This window comes from Eulemur rufifrons, chromosome 8 (assembly GCF_041146395.1).
Source record: "Eulemur rufifrons isolate Redbay chromosome 8, OSU_ERuf_1, whole genome shotgun sequence".
NCBI classification, from domain to species: Eukaryota; Metazoa; Chordata; class Mammalia; order Primates; family Lemuridae; genus Eulemur; species Eulemur rufifrons.
Window position 1 is genome coordinate 79,394,566 of NC_090990.1, and position 17,141 is coordinate 79,411,706.

Consider the following 17,141-nt stretch of genomic DNA (forward strand, 5'->3'; position numbering starts at 1 on the left):
GGCTTCAACCTGATATTACGCTATAGAACAGCCTTAGGATAGCTCCACTTATATATGCTTAAATCTAACATGGCTAAAATCATCCCCTCCCCATTCGCAATCCTTTATTTCTCAGCTTTCCTGTTCATTTTAGTGATGTCTCCATTTTTATAGTTTCCCAGGCTAGAAACCTTATATTCTTTGATGATTCCTTCTCTTTAATTGTAATCTCTCATTAAGCTCTGTAATTTCTTTCCAAATATCTCTGCTTGTCTGTCTCTGTCTATTCCATATGTCCAAATATAGATGCCAAAATAATCTTATGCAATCTATTCCCTTTTTATTAATTGGTATCTATTAAATCGAATTTAAACACCTCTGTCTGGCTTCCAAGACATTCTATAATGGGACTCCACCTTCCCTAGTTAAGATTCTATCTCATTGTTCTCCCTCATTAGTGTCTTACGTCTTGACAGTTACCCCATTCATTCCTGTTAATTCCCTCCCCAGTGATTTTTCTCAGGCCTGTCCTTACACCCCTACTCCTGTCAGATTCCTCTGTATTTATTAAACCCCTTTTACTATCGTTCTGTGTGTTGTCTGCCTTTCAACTTTCAGCTAAAATTCCACCTCCTCTGTGAAGTATTTCCTTAATTTTTCAATATCTTCTCTCTTTGATTTTAGATTACACAGTGATCTAACAATTAAGTGCTGAATAATGAAGCAATGTCAAAAAGCTTGTTAGTCTTACAGTATCAAACTAGAGTTTAAGATCTGTGAAGATAGGAACAGTCTTACAAACCTAGTCCAGCGTACAACAGTTAATAAATATTTGCTGATTGATTACTAAAACTCCAATTAAAACTAGCAAAAATTGTAAATTCAGCTAAGCTATTTGAAGAGGGAACTGTGAAGGGTTTATGAACTAAAAATGATGTGGTTGACTCTGTGGTTAAAACCAGTAAATTCATCCAAATGCTATGAATGGGGATATGTCACTTTTTTTTTACAGTAATTATGTGATCATATTATTTTAGATAACTTGTAATGTAAAAGATGCATTGAAAAGAAGAGACATTGGAGACAAATTATTGAGAAAGCTATTTTAAAATCTGGTTAATGATAAGGATTTAATGACATAAAAGTTGAAAAAGAGTATGAGACATTTTAAAATTCAGACGTAGTGACCAAATTGAATGTGAAGAAAAACTCTGGGAATTTTTGGTTCTTTCATATTTAATTGGTCACAAAATTCTTCATTTTTCTTTCCTTCTGTCTTTTCCCTATTAAATAATTCCATCTCATTTTCAAGACTCATATCTCTATGGATTCTTCTAAATCAACAAGTACAACTGGGAGGCTGAGGTGGGCGGATTGTTTGAGCTCAGGAGTTCGAGACCAGCCTGAGCAAGAGCGAGACCCCATCTCTACAAAAAATAGAAATTATATGGACAGCTAAAAATATATATATATTGAAAAAATTAGCCGGGCATGGTGGCACATGCCTGTAGTCTCAGCTGTTCGGGAGGCTTAGGCAGGAGGATTGCTCGAGCCCAGGAGTTTGAGGTTGCTGTGAGCTAGGCTGACGCCATGGCACTCTAGCCGGGCAACAAAGCCAGACTCTGTCTCAAAAAAAAAAAAAACAAGTACAAGACTAAATAATTCTCTTTTCTAGCCAAATCAGAGCCTTTTCCTGTATTTCCTCTCTCATTTAGTGGCAGAATAATCAACAAAATCAGTATTTCCCAAATCTGGAATTCTTCTATCTTTTATAATACGTTGGGCAAATTTACAATTTTTGTTATTCTTTTAAGAAAATGTTTATATATAAAGGTTCTTTGATTAGAAACTTGGGTTTCTATAAATTGAGTGGAAGGAAGAAGATAGAAAATTTTTGTTCACAATAGTTTAATCACTCATCTTGCTAGTTACCTGCAAGAGGTATATGGCTAATCCAAGTAAAATATTCCTAGTGTTAGTATGAGGAATAAGATAGCCACATCATGTACTGCTATGACCTAAGCTAATTTTAGCAAACTGAGTGATTAATTATGGAATCTGACGTGCTCTAGGTATTATGATATTTCATTTACTGTATATAAAAATTTTAATTTCAGTGATTTGGATTTGAGGTCTACAGAGTGGCTATATACCCATGAGGGTATGCACTGATCTATTGGTTGGGATATAGAAAGAAAATATAGAGTCTTTCTTTCTACCTATTTTAGTTTTTTTAAAGTAATTTAATTTTGCTAACATATGAATTGACATTAATGCTCTCTGTATGTCAGATGAGTTATACACAAAAAAGACATACTCTGAGGAAAGAGTGGAGGTTGTAGGTCTAAAAGGGGTTGACGGTCACATCTTCATTTGTTTGTTTGAATTATGTTGCCATGAATTGCACTTTTACCTAAGCTATGTTAAATAGATACACAGGTTATATTAACTTAAGTAATAGCCTTTTTTTTTCTTTTTCTTTTTTAAGAGAGACTCCTGGCCTCAAGCAATCCTACTGCCTTGGCCTCCCAAAGTGCTGGGATTACAGGCATGAGCCACAGCACCAGGCCATATAATAATAATATATATAATAATTTGTATGTATGTATATAATAATATATATAATAATTTATAATAATTTGTAAAGAGAGGTAGAGTAACTATGAACATTTCTTTTACATCACAGAAGTTGTTAAACTTAAAGATGAGTTAGAAAGTCTTTGAGATTTGTCCTTTTCAGTAATGACAAGTAGTCTTCGATAGTATGATGCTTAGAGAATATTTTTAGAAAAAAATAAAAACACTTAATTTGACTCTCTAAGGTAAACATGAGTGAGAAAGTTAACTGCTTTTTTGAAGGAAAGGGATGCTGTGGAGCAGAGCTTGGCACATTTTTTCCTGTAACAGTTCAGATAGCAAATCTTTTCAGCTTTGCAGGTCATGCACATGTACTCCCTATTGTAGCTACTCAACTCTGCCATTATTGCATGAAAGCAGTTTGGCAATACATAAATGAATGAGTGTGGCTCTGTTCCAATAAAACTTTACTTACAGAAACAGGTGTTGGGCTGGGTATAATTTGCTGATCCTTGCTATAGCGAAAGCATTTGAATATGTATTTCTAGAAATGCTTTTATCATTATATAAATTTACTCATAGAAATGAATATCAGCCCACTTTAAAAACCCAGTAACAGTTTTTTCTAGTCTGTTTAAAATCTCCCCACTGAAGTAGAGGATTTCAGTTGGTTTTCAAATAATCTGTTTAATATATAAATAGGGAGCATGTATTACCTTATAAAAACAATTGCTAGATATCAGGAAAAACTTACTAGCCACATTTCAGCAAAAATCTTTATATAATTGGTGAATGGGGTTGAAAATTAATATCATGGTTTAATAAATATAACCACCAAGATCTTCTTTCATTTGGATTTGGATATCTTTTTATAATATTTTTGCATCTCTGAGGCCATTAAAACTAATTATCAAAAATAAAGAGAACCGGCCGGGCGCGGTGGCTCACGCCTGTAATCCTAGCACTCTGGGAGGCCGAGGCGGGTGGATTGCTCAAGGTCAGGAGTTCGAGACCAGCCTGAGCGAGACCCCGTCTCTACTAAAAATTGAAAGACATTATATGGACACCTAAAAATCTATATAGAAAAAATTAGCCGGGCATAGTGGCGCATGCCTGTAGTCCCAGCTACTCGGGAGGCTGAGGCAGTAGGATCGCTTAAGCCGAGGAGTCTGAGGTTGCTGTGAGCTAAGCTGACGCCACGGCACTCACTCTAGCCTGGGCAACAAAGTGAGACTCTGTCTCAACAAAAAAAAAAAAAAAAAAAAAAAAAAAAAAAAAAAAAAAATAAAGAGAACCTAGAATCTGAATTATTTTATCATAAAATATTAAACCAAGACTTTTAAAAATAATGAAATTTGGCCGGGCGCGGTGGCTCACGCCTGTAATCCTAGCACTCTGGGAGGCCGAGGTGGGCGGATCGTTTGAGCTCAGGAGTTCGAGACCAGCCTGAGCAAGAGCGAGACCCCACCTCTACTAAAAATAGAAAGAAATTATATGGACAGCTAAAAATATATATAGAAAAAATTAGCCGGGCATAGTGGCGCATGCCTGTAGTCCCAGCTACTCGGGAGGCTGAGACAGGAGGATCGCTTGAGCTCAGGAGTTTGAGGTTGCTGTGAGCTAGGCTGACGCCACGGCACTCACTCTAGCCTGGGCAACAGAGTGAGACTCTGTCTCAAAAAAAAAAAAAAAAAAAAAAATAATGAAATTTATTTAATCACATTGCTTTCACTGATAGATATTATCAATATTTTTAGTGAGAGTTAACAGAATTTTTCCATTCATTAATCAATAAAATTAGTTATGTAAAATGTTATTTCATTTACATCTTATCCCTTTATTTTTGTTTTATAATTTATACATCTATTAGAATACCTTACCATGGACATTATATAAATAAATATCATATTTTGAAAATGCTTATCTTTTTTTCCTGAAGGTAGACCACTGATACAAATACTGTTTTAGAGATTTTAGATGAGTTTTAACCTTTGTACAACAAATTCTCTGAACACTTGTGTAACTATAAAAACAATATTTGTATAAGCTTAACAGGGGACAGGTTGTACAAATATGCCCAGACAGCTAATCTCTGATATTTGTACTTGTTCAAAATGATGCCATTTTTCCTGATCATACATTTAATTATTCTTATAAAGATGTAGATATTTATGTTTTTTGCAGCCACTAAGCATTCAAGTTTTAATTCTTGGTGCAATTATTTCTCAGTCTATTCCTTTTTCATTGTAGCTCTAATTTTAAAATGATTTTCCCCATTACAAAAATGTATACAAAATTTTTTTCTATGCTTTTTATTTAAAGACAATTGGTATTATACTTTCTAAACAATTTTGTAACCTGCTTTTTTCCCCCTACTTGTAGTATTGTCATGGTGTGTATATTCTCTTTCCTGCTTACTGCCATGTTTCAGCCATACGTTTTTCCAGAAAAGATTTTCAAAGGTCTAGATGTATGAAGTGTAACAAAATAGAGTAAGTTAGAAGTGCTTATTTAATGCTTTTAAATATCTTTTGATGACATGATTTATAATGGCTTTATAATATCCCAGCTTACAGATGTACCATAATTTATTTAATCATTCCCAATCATTAGATATTTAGATTGTCAGTTTATCTAATTACAATAAATGCGGCTGTGATGAACATCATTATACATAATCTATGTTTACATCACTGATTATTTCCTCAAAAAACATGTCTACTTAAAATTATTAGGTAAAAAAATATGAACACTTGATATATTAATACCAAATTACTGTATAGAAAAATTTGTGCAAGATTTTCTTGGAAAAGAAATTCTTAGTTTTACTGTACAGTATGAGAAGTAAAAAGTGAGTGTCTAGAATTTTGCTTAGTTAGTTAACTTCATTTGCATAATTTGTTTCATGCTTGCTAAAGTCATTTAATGTGAATAAGTTTATATGCATACTTTGGTCCAGTCCAAGAGGGGTTAATAGTATTATCAGTAGATAATTTTTTTTAGGAATGCTTAGAACTTCTCCTTCCTCATATCATCCATATTGTATTATAGTATACAAAACAGACCATTCATATTTCTCTTGGCAATTATATAAGTATTTAATTGGAATAGAGTAAATTGGAAAGGTTTAGCGTTCTCTTAATGTCTTTTACTGAAATCTTTCTTCACAGAGAATATTTTACTCAATATTAAATACTGTGACATAGAAGAATTTACCACCTGTTGAACATTACTATGGGGGATTTACTTCTACCAAAGAGCGATTTTAGACATGACTAGAACACATCTACATGCTCCCAGTTTCAGGATTTGCCTTGAACCAAACTGACTTTTTTATGTATAAATAAAGAGCAGTTCATACTGTTATCTCTGATTCATATCCAATACAACAGGGCCTATTGTAGCTTTACTCCCTTGCTTATTTGTAACATCTTTCTCTGACAGTGAAAAACCTAACTCTAATAACCTTTGTTTTTGAAATATATTTTCTCCAGGTATAGAATTCTAGGCTGACAGTTTTAATCTTTGAGTACTTTTAAAGATGTTGCTCCCACTGTCTTCTTGCTTGCATATTGTTTCCCATGAGAAATCTGCTGTCATCTTTACTTTGTTCTTCTGTATATACTGTGTCTTTTTCCTCTAGCTATTTGTAAGATATTCTCTTTGTCACAGGTCTTGAGCAATTTGATTTTTATGTTCCTTGATATAATTTTCTTCATGTTACTTGTTTTGGGCATTTATTGAACTTCTTGGATCTTTAGGTTTGTTGTTTCTATCAGATTTGGAAAGTTTTCACCCAGTTTTTCTTCACATAATTTTTAAGTTCTCATCTCTCTTCTCTCTTTTGTGGACTCTAATTACCAGGCCACTTGAATTGTTCCACAAGTCACTGATGCTCTTTCAATATTTTAGATTCTTTTTTTTCTCCCTTTTTTTCATTTTGCATAGTTTCTATTGCTATGTCTTCAGATTTACTAATCTTTTTTTCTGCCATATCTCACCACCCATTAACTCCCATCTTGTATATTTTTCATCTCAAACATTGTGGTTTTCATTTCTGGAAGTTTGATTTGGACCTTTGGAATTTTTCAGTTTGTTTTGTTTTAATATTGTAGAAGAATGGATCTTTTTTAATTATTATTTCCATATCTCTATTTAACTTTTTGAATGTATGGAAAACAGTTACAATAACTGTTTGATATTTTTATCAGCTAATCCTAACAACTGTTATTTCCAGGTCAATTTTTATTGGTTGTGCTTTTGTGCTTCTTTGTATATCTGGTAATCTTTGTTCACATGCTAGACATTATGAATTTTACCTTGTTAGGTGCTGGGTATTTTTGGACTCTTATAAATGTTTGTAGTCTTTGTTCTGGAATGAAGTTAAGCTACTTGGAGGTAGTTTGTTTTGGGTCTTATTTTTATGATTTATTAAGCTAGTCTAGAACTATGCTCTGTCTAGGGCTTATTTCCCACTACTGAGGCAAGACTCTTCTGAATTTTCTATCAAATCCTTCCATGAATTATGAGTTTTTCTAATCTAGTGGATAAGAACAAGCACTGTTCCTGGTCTCGGTTATTTTCCTCACAGACATGCGCTCATTGGTATTCTGTTGAACACACAAGGGAGGCTTTCTGCAGATCTGTGGAGTTCTCTTTCTATGCAGCTTTCTCCTCCTCACTGCTCTCATCTGTCTCATCTGTAGTCTCTAGCCACCTTGATCTCTGTGGACTTTTAATTCCATCTTCTTAGTTTAGGGAGTTGTCTGGGCTCTGCCTAGGTTCCTCCTCCCTATACCTCAACCTGGAAACCCTCTCAAGGTAGGAGTCAGGGGCAAATGTAGGGATTACCTTGTTGCTATCTCTCAGGGATCGCTGTTCTTTGTTGCCTGATGTCTACGGTCTTGAAAACCATAATTTCATATATTTTGTTTGTTTATTTTTTCTCTCATTCTTTTAAGGGAGAAGGATAAATCCAGTCCTTCTTATTCCATCTTTGTCAGAAGTAAAAGTCTCAAGTCCTTTACATCTTCTGTCTCCTCTGTGTGGAATGCTCTTCCCCAGATATCTGTGTGGTCAACTGCCTCACCTCCTCTTTCTGTTTATCAGTTTCTTATTGGATGGTAGAGATCATGAATAGTCTGTTATTTTATCTTTGAATTTTGTTGTCTTGCTTTAAAGGAGTAGTGAGTTTTATTTTAGCAGCAATTTATATTATCTGTGTATCAGCTTAATCATTTTGAGGCTTGTTTTTAAGCTTTTATAGGATACATTTGTAGTAGTTTTAACTCTAGGCCTACTTTGGTCCTACTACTTAAGGCATGACTCTTCTAGGTTCTCTGCTGAATACTTCAAGAATTCAACAATGTATAATTCACCCTGACTAGTCAAAAATCAGATGGTTCCCAGGCCTAAGTGAACTCTCAGAATTTTTCACCTTACAATTTTCAGTAGTTGTTCTTTGCTTGGCTCATGGAGTCAAACCCTACTCATGTACAGCTTAGCGTTCAGACAAACCCATCGTGATCCTAGGTAAATTTCTGGAGCTCTTTCTTTGCATAGCTCTCATCTCTCCCATACTCTGCCCTTAAAATTGAGTTCTTCTCAACTTCTCCAAATCTTAATCTGTCTCCTCAACTAAGTGGGACCACTGTTCTTGCTCCCTGTGCACATTCCAGAAAGTTCCCTCACTCTGAACACTAGCGAGTTTTAACGATCACCCTTCTCTCAAGGATCACAGTCCTTTACTACCTACTTCTGAAACAGTTGTTTCATATATTTCTCCTAGTTTTTCAGCAGTAAGTTTAGTACCAGTTACTCTATCATGGCCAGAAGCAGATATCTCCAGAGTGATTTTTTTTTCCTTTTTTTCTTTTCAGAGTAATTGTATTTATTGTTTTTCTTTTTAGAGACAGGGTCTCAGTCTGTCACTTAGGCTGGAGTGTAGTGGCATGATCATAGCTCACTGCAGCCTTGGTTGCTCAAGCAATCCTCCTGCCTCAGCCTCCCGTATAGCTGAGACTGCAGGCACCCTCTACCATGCCCAGCTAATTTTTCTTCTTATTGCTAATATTATTATTGATTTTTTAGAGACAAGGTCCTGCTGTGTTGCCCAGGCTGGTCTCAGATTCCTAGCCTTATGCTATCCTCCTGCTTCAGCCTCCTAAGTCTCTGAGATTACAGAAGTGAGCCACCATGCCTGGCCCAGAGTGACATTTTTAATACATAAATTAGGTTATGTCACTCCTTTGCTCTAAACTGCTCACTAGCTCCTCATTTCAATCAGAGAAGCCAAAATACTTACAATGGTCTACAACTGCGGTTCCCAAACCCCAGGTCGTGGACCCGGTACTGGTCAGTGGCCTGTTATGGACCAGGTTGCAGAGCTCTGCTGCCTCAGCCTCCCCTCACCCCTGTCCGTGGAAAAATTATCTTCCATGAAACTGGTCCCTGGTGCCAAAAAGGTTGGGGACTGCTGGTCTACAAGGTTCCATATGATCTGGTTCCCTTGTTATCTTCATTTCCTCACCTCCTACTACTCTTTCCTCAGCTTATTCCAATCCAGCTGTACTGAGCTTCTTGTTATCTCCGGAACCACATCTGGATCCTGGATGTGCTTCTACCATATGTCCTTTGTCTTCTCTGTTCTCTTCACATGGTCAATGCTTTTCCTAGGTGGCCATGATAGCCGTGTGGCTAACTACCTCACTTATCCCAAGGCCTTCAGATTTTCTTTTTTTTTTTTTTTTTTTTTTTTTGAGACAGAGTCTCACTCTGTTGCCCGGGCTAGAGTGAGTGCCGTGGCGTCAGTCTAGCTCACAGCAACCTCAAACTCCTTAGGGCTTAAGCGATCCTCCTGCCTCAGCCTCCCGAGTAGCTGGGACTACAGGCATGCGCCACCGTGCCCGGCTAATTTTTTGTATATATATATTTTAGTTGTCCATGTAATTTCTTTCTATTTTTAGTAGAGACAGGGTCTCACTCTTGCTCAGGCTGGTCTCGAACTCCTGACCTCGAGCGATCCACCCGCCTCGGCCTCCCAGAGTGCTGGGATTACAGGCGTGAGCCACCATGCCCGGCCTTTCAGATTTTCAATTACCATGCTGTTTAAGATCCTTACCACCTCCTTACCACCTCCCCTCTCCCCTATTTTCCTTACCCAACTCTGATTTTTCTTTTTTCCCCTAGCATTTGCTCTTTCCTGACATATTATTTTTTCTTGTTTATTTGTTGTGTTCGCTGTTTAATGGCTGCCTTCTCCGTTTAGAACTCAAGCTCCACAAGGGCAGGAATTGTTTTCTATTATGTTGCCTATTACATGGTAGGCACTCAGTGCATAATTTGTATTATTTTGTTGGATATTTAATAAATCAAGCATTATAAATATTAGTATGGTTCCTTTCTTCTCAAAAAAGCTCCTTAAGCATTAAAGATTATTCTCAGCAGAACTAAATTTTTCTGCCTTCATTAGTTATTATCACCCATCATTAATTGAAAGTTACATTCTTGTGTAAAAGTTATATGCCCTATATAGCTAATAAATTTAACTATAGTCAGAATTTTTACATTTTTAAAAAAATTTTTTTCATACTAAAGTATTAAGCAAACATTTTAATAATTATAAAGAAGGTTCAAAGTCTTACTTAAACCAACCAAAACTTTTCTTTCACAGTATAGTTTTAGCTATAATGTGCTTATTATTTTTTTTCTTCTTATGGTAAAATACTTGTATCATAGTACACAAGTCTCATGTGTTTTAACAGGAATAACCTAACTTGGGCAAAGATGGGGATGTATTGGCTCTCAGGATTCCAGGAAAGCCTTTAATAACTAAACCATGAAGAATAGGGATATAGGAAGTAATGTGTCGGAGGCAACTTGTGCTGGTTCACAAGAGCTGATTATGTACATCTCTTCCCAATTCCACTTTCAATTATGTCATGTTGGTAGTTTAAGATTGTCCATGTTGGAATTATTTCCACCAGGTGGTCAGCATACACTACAAATCAGAGCTTCCACCACCCCAGCCAGTTGTTAAACCTCTTTTAGCACACCACTAGATTTGAGCAGACACCAGTCAGGGGCTCAGATGCCTCCAGGACTCCTGTTACAAGTCTGAATTCTGCCTCTCTAAAGATAGAATTCTCTCACTGAAGACTAGCTTTCTCTGTATGGTGAGATGATTGTCCCAAGATACCTCCCAGTTTTACATACTACCACATACTCTGACACCATAGAGAAACTTGCTTTCTCTGATGCAGTTAGAAAATTGCTAGAGAAGGGCTCTGCTCAGATGCCCACCTCTAGGGGCAGGAGTGAGAAATGATGGTAAATGGGGTCATGTAAGAATTTGCATATCCCAAAGTGGCCATGTGAATAGGAATCAGTTTCCAAGGAAAGGAGAAGGGGACATTACAGAGAAGACAGTTCTATGATGTTTACTATACTTGTTAAAATATAAAATTCAGCTTCACAGTGGCACAATGTGTTAGTGCGTGGTACTTACATAAAATTCAGCTAAATTAGAATACAAAGTAGTTCCAAAAGAGCGTTAGGTATGTGGAGTTATTTTAAACATAATTGAAAAATAATCAAAGTTTTTTATGAAACTTTAAATAAGACATCTGTTTTTTAATGTAGTAATTTAAGTCCTACAATGAGTTTATTAAAATGTGCTTTTTGTTTAGGGTTTGAACTACAGTTCCGACTGGGCCCAACTTTACAGGGAAAAGCGGTTACTGTGTATACAAATTACCCATTTCCTGGAGAAACATTTAATCGAGAAAAATTCCATTCCCTGGGTTGGGAAAATCCAACAGAAAGAGAAGATGATTCTGATAAATACTGTAAACTTAATCTGCAACAGTCTGGTTCATTTCAGTATTATTTCCTTCAAGGGTAAGTCAGGTGTTCTGTATGTGGGACAAAAATGTGTTCTATAACCTCAGGTTACCTAACTTTTAAAAAGTACTGTATGAACCATGGCAGTACAATTTTTACAGAGCTTACTGGAAAGGCAAGTAGAATATGGTTCTTCAATCTCTAGGAGGTAATTGTATCACCCATTGCAGATTCAAAACAAAGTATTATGTAAATTTATTTTAAGTAACAGCTTAATACTGTAGTCTTTTCATGCAACCTGATTATAAGATGCTGTTTATTTGAGTGCCCTTGTTATCACTGATAAGATTTGAGTATACTTATTTTTCATTAAAATGATATTATTGGATATTAGGTATATTATATTATGTAATTATGCAGAGATTGGGAAAGGGTAAAAGTGGCTTTTCCGTTAAGTTTTATTACAACTTTTTAAATGATTTTATGTTTTAGAAATAAATGTATTTTTTAATGGGACAGTTAATCTTCCAGTTAGAATCAGGCTATGTTAGATGAGGATTTTTTTTCCTATTATTAATTGAAAAGTTTTTGATTTGTTTTTTTTTTTCCTTAGAAATGAGAAAAGTGGTGGAGGTTACATAGTTGTGGATCCCATTTTACATGTTGGTGCTGATAATCATGTGTTACCCCTGGACTGTGTTACTCTCCAGACATTTTTAGCTAAGTGTTTGGGACCTTTTGATGAATGGGAAAGCAGACTTAGGGTTGCAAAAGAATCAGGTAATGTCATCTTTCTTTATTTTTCTTTTCTTCTTTTTAAAAATTAATTATCCTCTCTGATATAGATTTCAAAGGTGTTGCTTCTACTTTTAATTTTGTTTCTGAATATACTTAATAATATAAATAGAAGCATATGAAATTTTGATAATTGACCATTTTTAACTTATAAAACTGGCAAATTACATGATTTACCTTAATGCAGGAACTCTATGATAAAATGAAATCATTATCATTTCTGAGACTTTATTTTGACATAGAAAAATTAAAAATGAACTATTAAAATGTGTAGGAAAATAATGTTACCATTATATGTAATTTTAATTCAGTGAACATTGATTAACCATCTTCCATGTGGAAGGCAAGTGCTGCCATACGTACCAAGAATAAAATGAAACTTAAGTTGTATTTTGCACTTACGGGTAATATTAACATTCTACTTTAAAGTTAAATAGTATATGAAGAAAGGAATAAGAAGTTCACTGATGTAACTAAAACAGAATACAAGGACCATGGAACATTAAAAGTAGGAGAATGATGTGTCGACGTATACTTGCATGGGATATATTTTCTGCATGTAAATTATATCCATTCAGCAACTATAAATTGAACCCTTAATAACAACTAGGCACTGCGTGTGACTTTTTTCAAATACATTATCTCATTATCCCTATCTTGTGTATGAGGACACTGATATCCTGAAAGATTTAAAAATACTTGCTTAAAAGTCTCTTGTGGTATAGCTAGGATTGAACACAAGTCTTTGACTCCCTTTCCAGTAGGATGGTTGCCGTGCTATTTATAATTAAGAAAGTTTAAATTTACATTTTTCTTAGTTTTGTGTTGGTCTTGTTTGTTTTTTTCTTACAGTGGTCTTTGTCTTCTTGCTTTGCAGGTTACAATATGATTCATTTCACCCCATTGCAGACTCTTGGACTATCTAGGTCATGCTATTCTCTTGCCAACCAGTTAGAATTAAATCCTGACTTTTCAAGACCTAATAAAAAGTACACATGGACTGATGTTGGACAGCTAGTGGAAAAATTGAAAAAGGAATGGAATATTCTTTGTATTACTGACGTTGTCTACAATCATACTGGTATGAGCTTCATTAACTACCTTCATTAATTTTGATGAGAATATTATATTCTAATTGTTTCATTCCTTAATGTTTTATATAACATAAATTTTAAAAACACAAATGATAATTAGGTGTCCTTCAATTTAAAAAGTTACTTTATATAGTATCACCTTTTTTCTTTCAAAGAAATCGGTGTTTGTTGAGGATATAGTCAATTTATAAGTATTTTGCATGATCCTAGATAGGACATAATGATCACATATTTCAACTTAGAGTGCTATAGTGCCCCCTTACCTGTGGTTTCACTTTCTCTGGTTTAAGGGTATGTACTTTCTCTGACTACGGGTATGTAGTCAACCACAGTATGAAAATATTAAATAGAAAATTCCAGAAATAAACAATATATACATTTTAAATTACAGGCCGAACTGAGTAGCATGATAAAATTTTGTGCTGCTTGCTCTGTCCCACTGGGATCATCAAAGTTCATTCTTTGTCTAGCATATCCACTCTGTATATGCTACTTTATGAACTTAGTGGCCACCTTGGTTATCAGATCAAAAAAACATAGTATACAGAGAGTTCAGTACTATCCATGGTCTCAGACATCCACTGGTGGCCTTGGAACATATCCTCCATGGATAAGAGGGACTACTATCTTAATACTTTCAGGCTAACAAATGAATCGTATACAGCAGGAGCTCTGGTACTATAGCATATATGAAGAAACTGAATGACTTCTGTTATTTAGAGAAAAAATTATTGGTACACTCTCAGAAGTTAAATCTGGAAATTATATCTTTTACATGTTAAAGGAGCTTGTTATAAATTAGCCTACTTTAGTTCCTGAGATTCCTTAGTGATACACAATTCTATAAAATATATCAGATTTTCCCAACTAAGGATCCCTGAGGAGATGATTGCTCCCCTCACCTGTCAGAGCAGCTAGACCTGCCTTGGTAAAGCCTCTGGCCATGACCAGCTTTCAGTTTAACCCCGTGTACCTTACAAATATTATCTTGTGTGTGTGCCACAGTGTAGAAAAGTCCGGAAACCACTGATTTGCATGTGTAAAGAACAAGAATTCTGGGTGGCACAAACATTTAAAAGAAATATCTGCTGTTTCATAAAATAGTTCTAAGTAACCATAGGAACTATGAAGATACTTAAAAGCTCATAGATACAGTTCATCAATATAGATGATAATCTCCAACAACAATGGCAAACAATCAAAGTTAGGTAAAGAAATAGGTACATACTAAAATTTGGTATTTCTACGTGCATCTAGAAACCAAGCTTCAAAGTCTATAGTGAAAACTTTGTAATATCCATGAACTCAGTATTCTTTACTTCATAATTTTGTAGTATTGACAATTACTTTGACTTCTATCATATTACATTGAATATGTCAAACCATAAAATGGTATTGTATTAGTTATAAATTATGAGTTAGCGTATGACTTACGCAACTGTAACAGAAAAATATAGTTACTTAAACATAAAATTATATTTATTTCTTATAAAGGATTAGATAGGCATTCCAGGACTTGAGTAGTAGCTCAATGGTGATAGGAAACTAGGTTCTTTCTCCAATGTTGCCCTGCTGTCTCCAACACTTTGCTTCCAACTCTTAATCAAATATGGCTGCTCCAGCTCCTCTTATATTCTCCAGTGGAAATAAAGAAAGGAAAGTCATGCCTTTTAAGGGCATGAAATGGTATGTATATATTACTCCTGATCACATTGCATCAGATGGGAGTTTGTCTCTTGCTACACCTATCTATAAAGGAAACTTTCAATGTAGTCTTTAGTTTGTCAGCCATGTGTACAGCTTAACCTTGGGATTTTTATTACTAAAGAAAGACAGGGAGAATAAAAATTGAGATACAGGCCCTGCCTGGTGGCTCACGCCCGTAATTCTAGCACTTTGGGAGGCCAATGCAAGAGGATTATTTGAGGCCAGGAATTTGAGACCAGCCTGGGGAATATAGGGAGACCCACCTCTACAAAAAATAAGAAAAAATTATCTGGGCATGATGGTGCATACCTATAGTCCTAGCAACTTGGGAGACTGAGGCAGGAGGATTACTTGAGCCCAGGAGTATAAGGTTGCAGTGAGCTATGATTGTGCCACTGCACTCCACTTAGCAACAGCGAGACCCTATCTCAAAAAAAAAAAAAAAAAAAAAAATTGGGATATAGCCTCTACCAGACTATATTTCTGAAGCATTCAAAAGATTCTCTGCAATATAAAAGAAATGAACTTTGCCGCAGCCTTACTTGGAAATGCAAATCATAATGTCCTTTCTGTGAAACAGGTTTTCATTTAAAAAGTTATTATCTAGGGGAAATCAACGTCCAGAATGGTGACATGAGAACTTTACATACCCTCTACCTAGCAAAACAACCATAATTTGGTGAAAATTGTTTTAAAACAACCATTTAAAGTTCCTAGAGATTGTCCTAAACATTTGGCATATGGAGAAACATGAAAATCTAAAGAAAATCTACTAAATCTTGATTAGAACAGCAAGAGTCTGTGGCATTTGACCAAGACCTGCTCCATTATCCTACCCAAACATCTCCGTTATAGAAGCTCTATTCCAGGGCCTCTACTCCTGGCAGGTGTGGACAAGATGGCGACTCTATCTCCCTGTAACTCCAGTCTGAGGTTATAGTTTCCTTCTGGGAAGGGCAGCTGCTAGGGTTTTTCATTACTGCCAGCCCTATGTCATAGGAGTTCTATTCCAGGTTGGCGGGCAGAGAAAAATCACAGCTTCCTTCCTCTGCCCAGCCCCTACTGCTACCCCAGTTGCGGCAGGCCAAAAATACTGGAAACCCAATCTCCCTGGAGCAGATCTTGGTTCAAATGCCACAGACTCTGCTGTTCTTATCTTGAATAAATTTTTTTCCATATGCTAAATGCCCTAGGACAGTGTCTAGAGACTTTAAACGATTGTTTTTTAGAATTTTCACCAGTCTGTTTTGCCGGGGACAGTGTTTTCTGAATTCCTTACTGTGCCACTCCAGAAGTCCATGTTTAGTTTTTAATTTTGATGTATGTTAAAACATAGTTTCAGGTTGACTCCTCTTTCATGTAGAATTAGAAAAGATACTTTCATTACCTAATGTTTAGCATTCTTTCATTTTGTAATTGATTTATGTTTCAAAATGTTGCGAAAAGAAATAGTTTTAGGATTTATTTAAAAATTTATTAAGAAATTGGGGTAGACTTAGTATTTATTCTTCATTAGTGAAAATCCTAATTGGATATTTTCATCACTACATTTTATTTTTTTAACAAGTACCTTGAATTTCCTTCAATATGTTGATGAATCTAGGGGGAGCTATCTTGATGCAAATTTGAAGAATTATCAATTTAACCTTTATTATAACATCTCTGCTCTTTATGTATCCTTTCTTCATTGGAAGACTTAATATGAGTATAAATACTAAATAAATTATTTACTAAATAAATGACTGAAACTATAAATAATAATGACTCTAAGACTATAACAGTCCTCAGCTCTGAGTAAATGAGGCATGAACATATTCATCTCAGTAACAGAGCAAAGTGGTTAACATGGCAGATTCTGAAGAGAGACTTGCCCAAGTTAATTTCTGGCTGTATGACTTTGGCTGAGTTATTTGTCTGTCTGTGCTTCACTTCCTCATTTGTTAAAGGAACATAATAGCGTGACTTACTTTACGTGATAGGAAATGAGGAATGATAAATTAGTGCATTTAACTGATTAGAACAACTGGTATGTGGTAGATATTCAATAATTGTTATACTTTTTATTTCATGGACACTAATGACTCATGCAATATGAATTCAGAGGGCATTCATCCATTTTAGACATCAAACAAATTGTGTATAACTTGT

General features: G+C 35.3%; 1 protein-coding gene across 1 annotated transcript in view; it reads left to right on the forward strand.

Moving 5' to 3' along the window:
- The window catches only part of AGL (amylo-alpha-1,6-glucosidase and 4-alpha-glucanotransferase), a 77,489-nt gene that overhangs the window by 2,495 nt on the left and 57,853 nt on the right, over positions 1 to 17,141 (forward strand). The window contains exons 3-5 of the mRNA XM_069480201.1: positions 11,244 to 11,454; positions 12,011 to 12,177; positions 13,070 to 13,273. Coding sequence (XP_069336302.1) covers positions 11,244 to 11,454; positions 12,011 to 12,177; positions 13,070 to 13,273 — 582 coding nt within the window. The remainder of the gene's footprint in view (positions 1 to 11,243; positions 11,455 to 12,010; positions 12,178 to 13,069; positions 13,274 to 17,141) is intronic.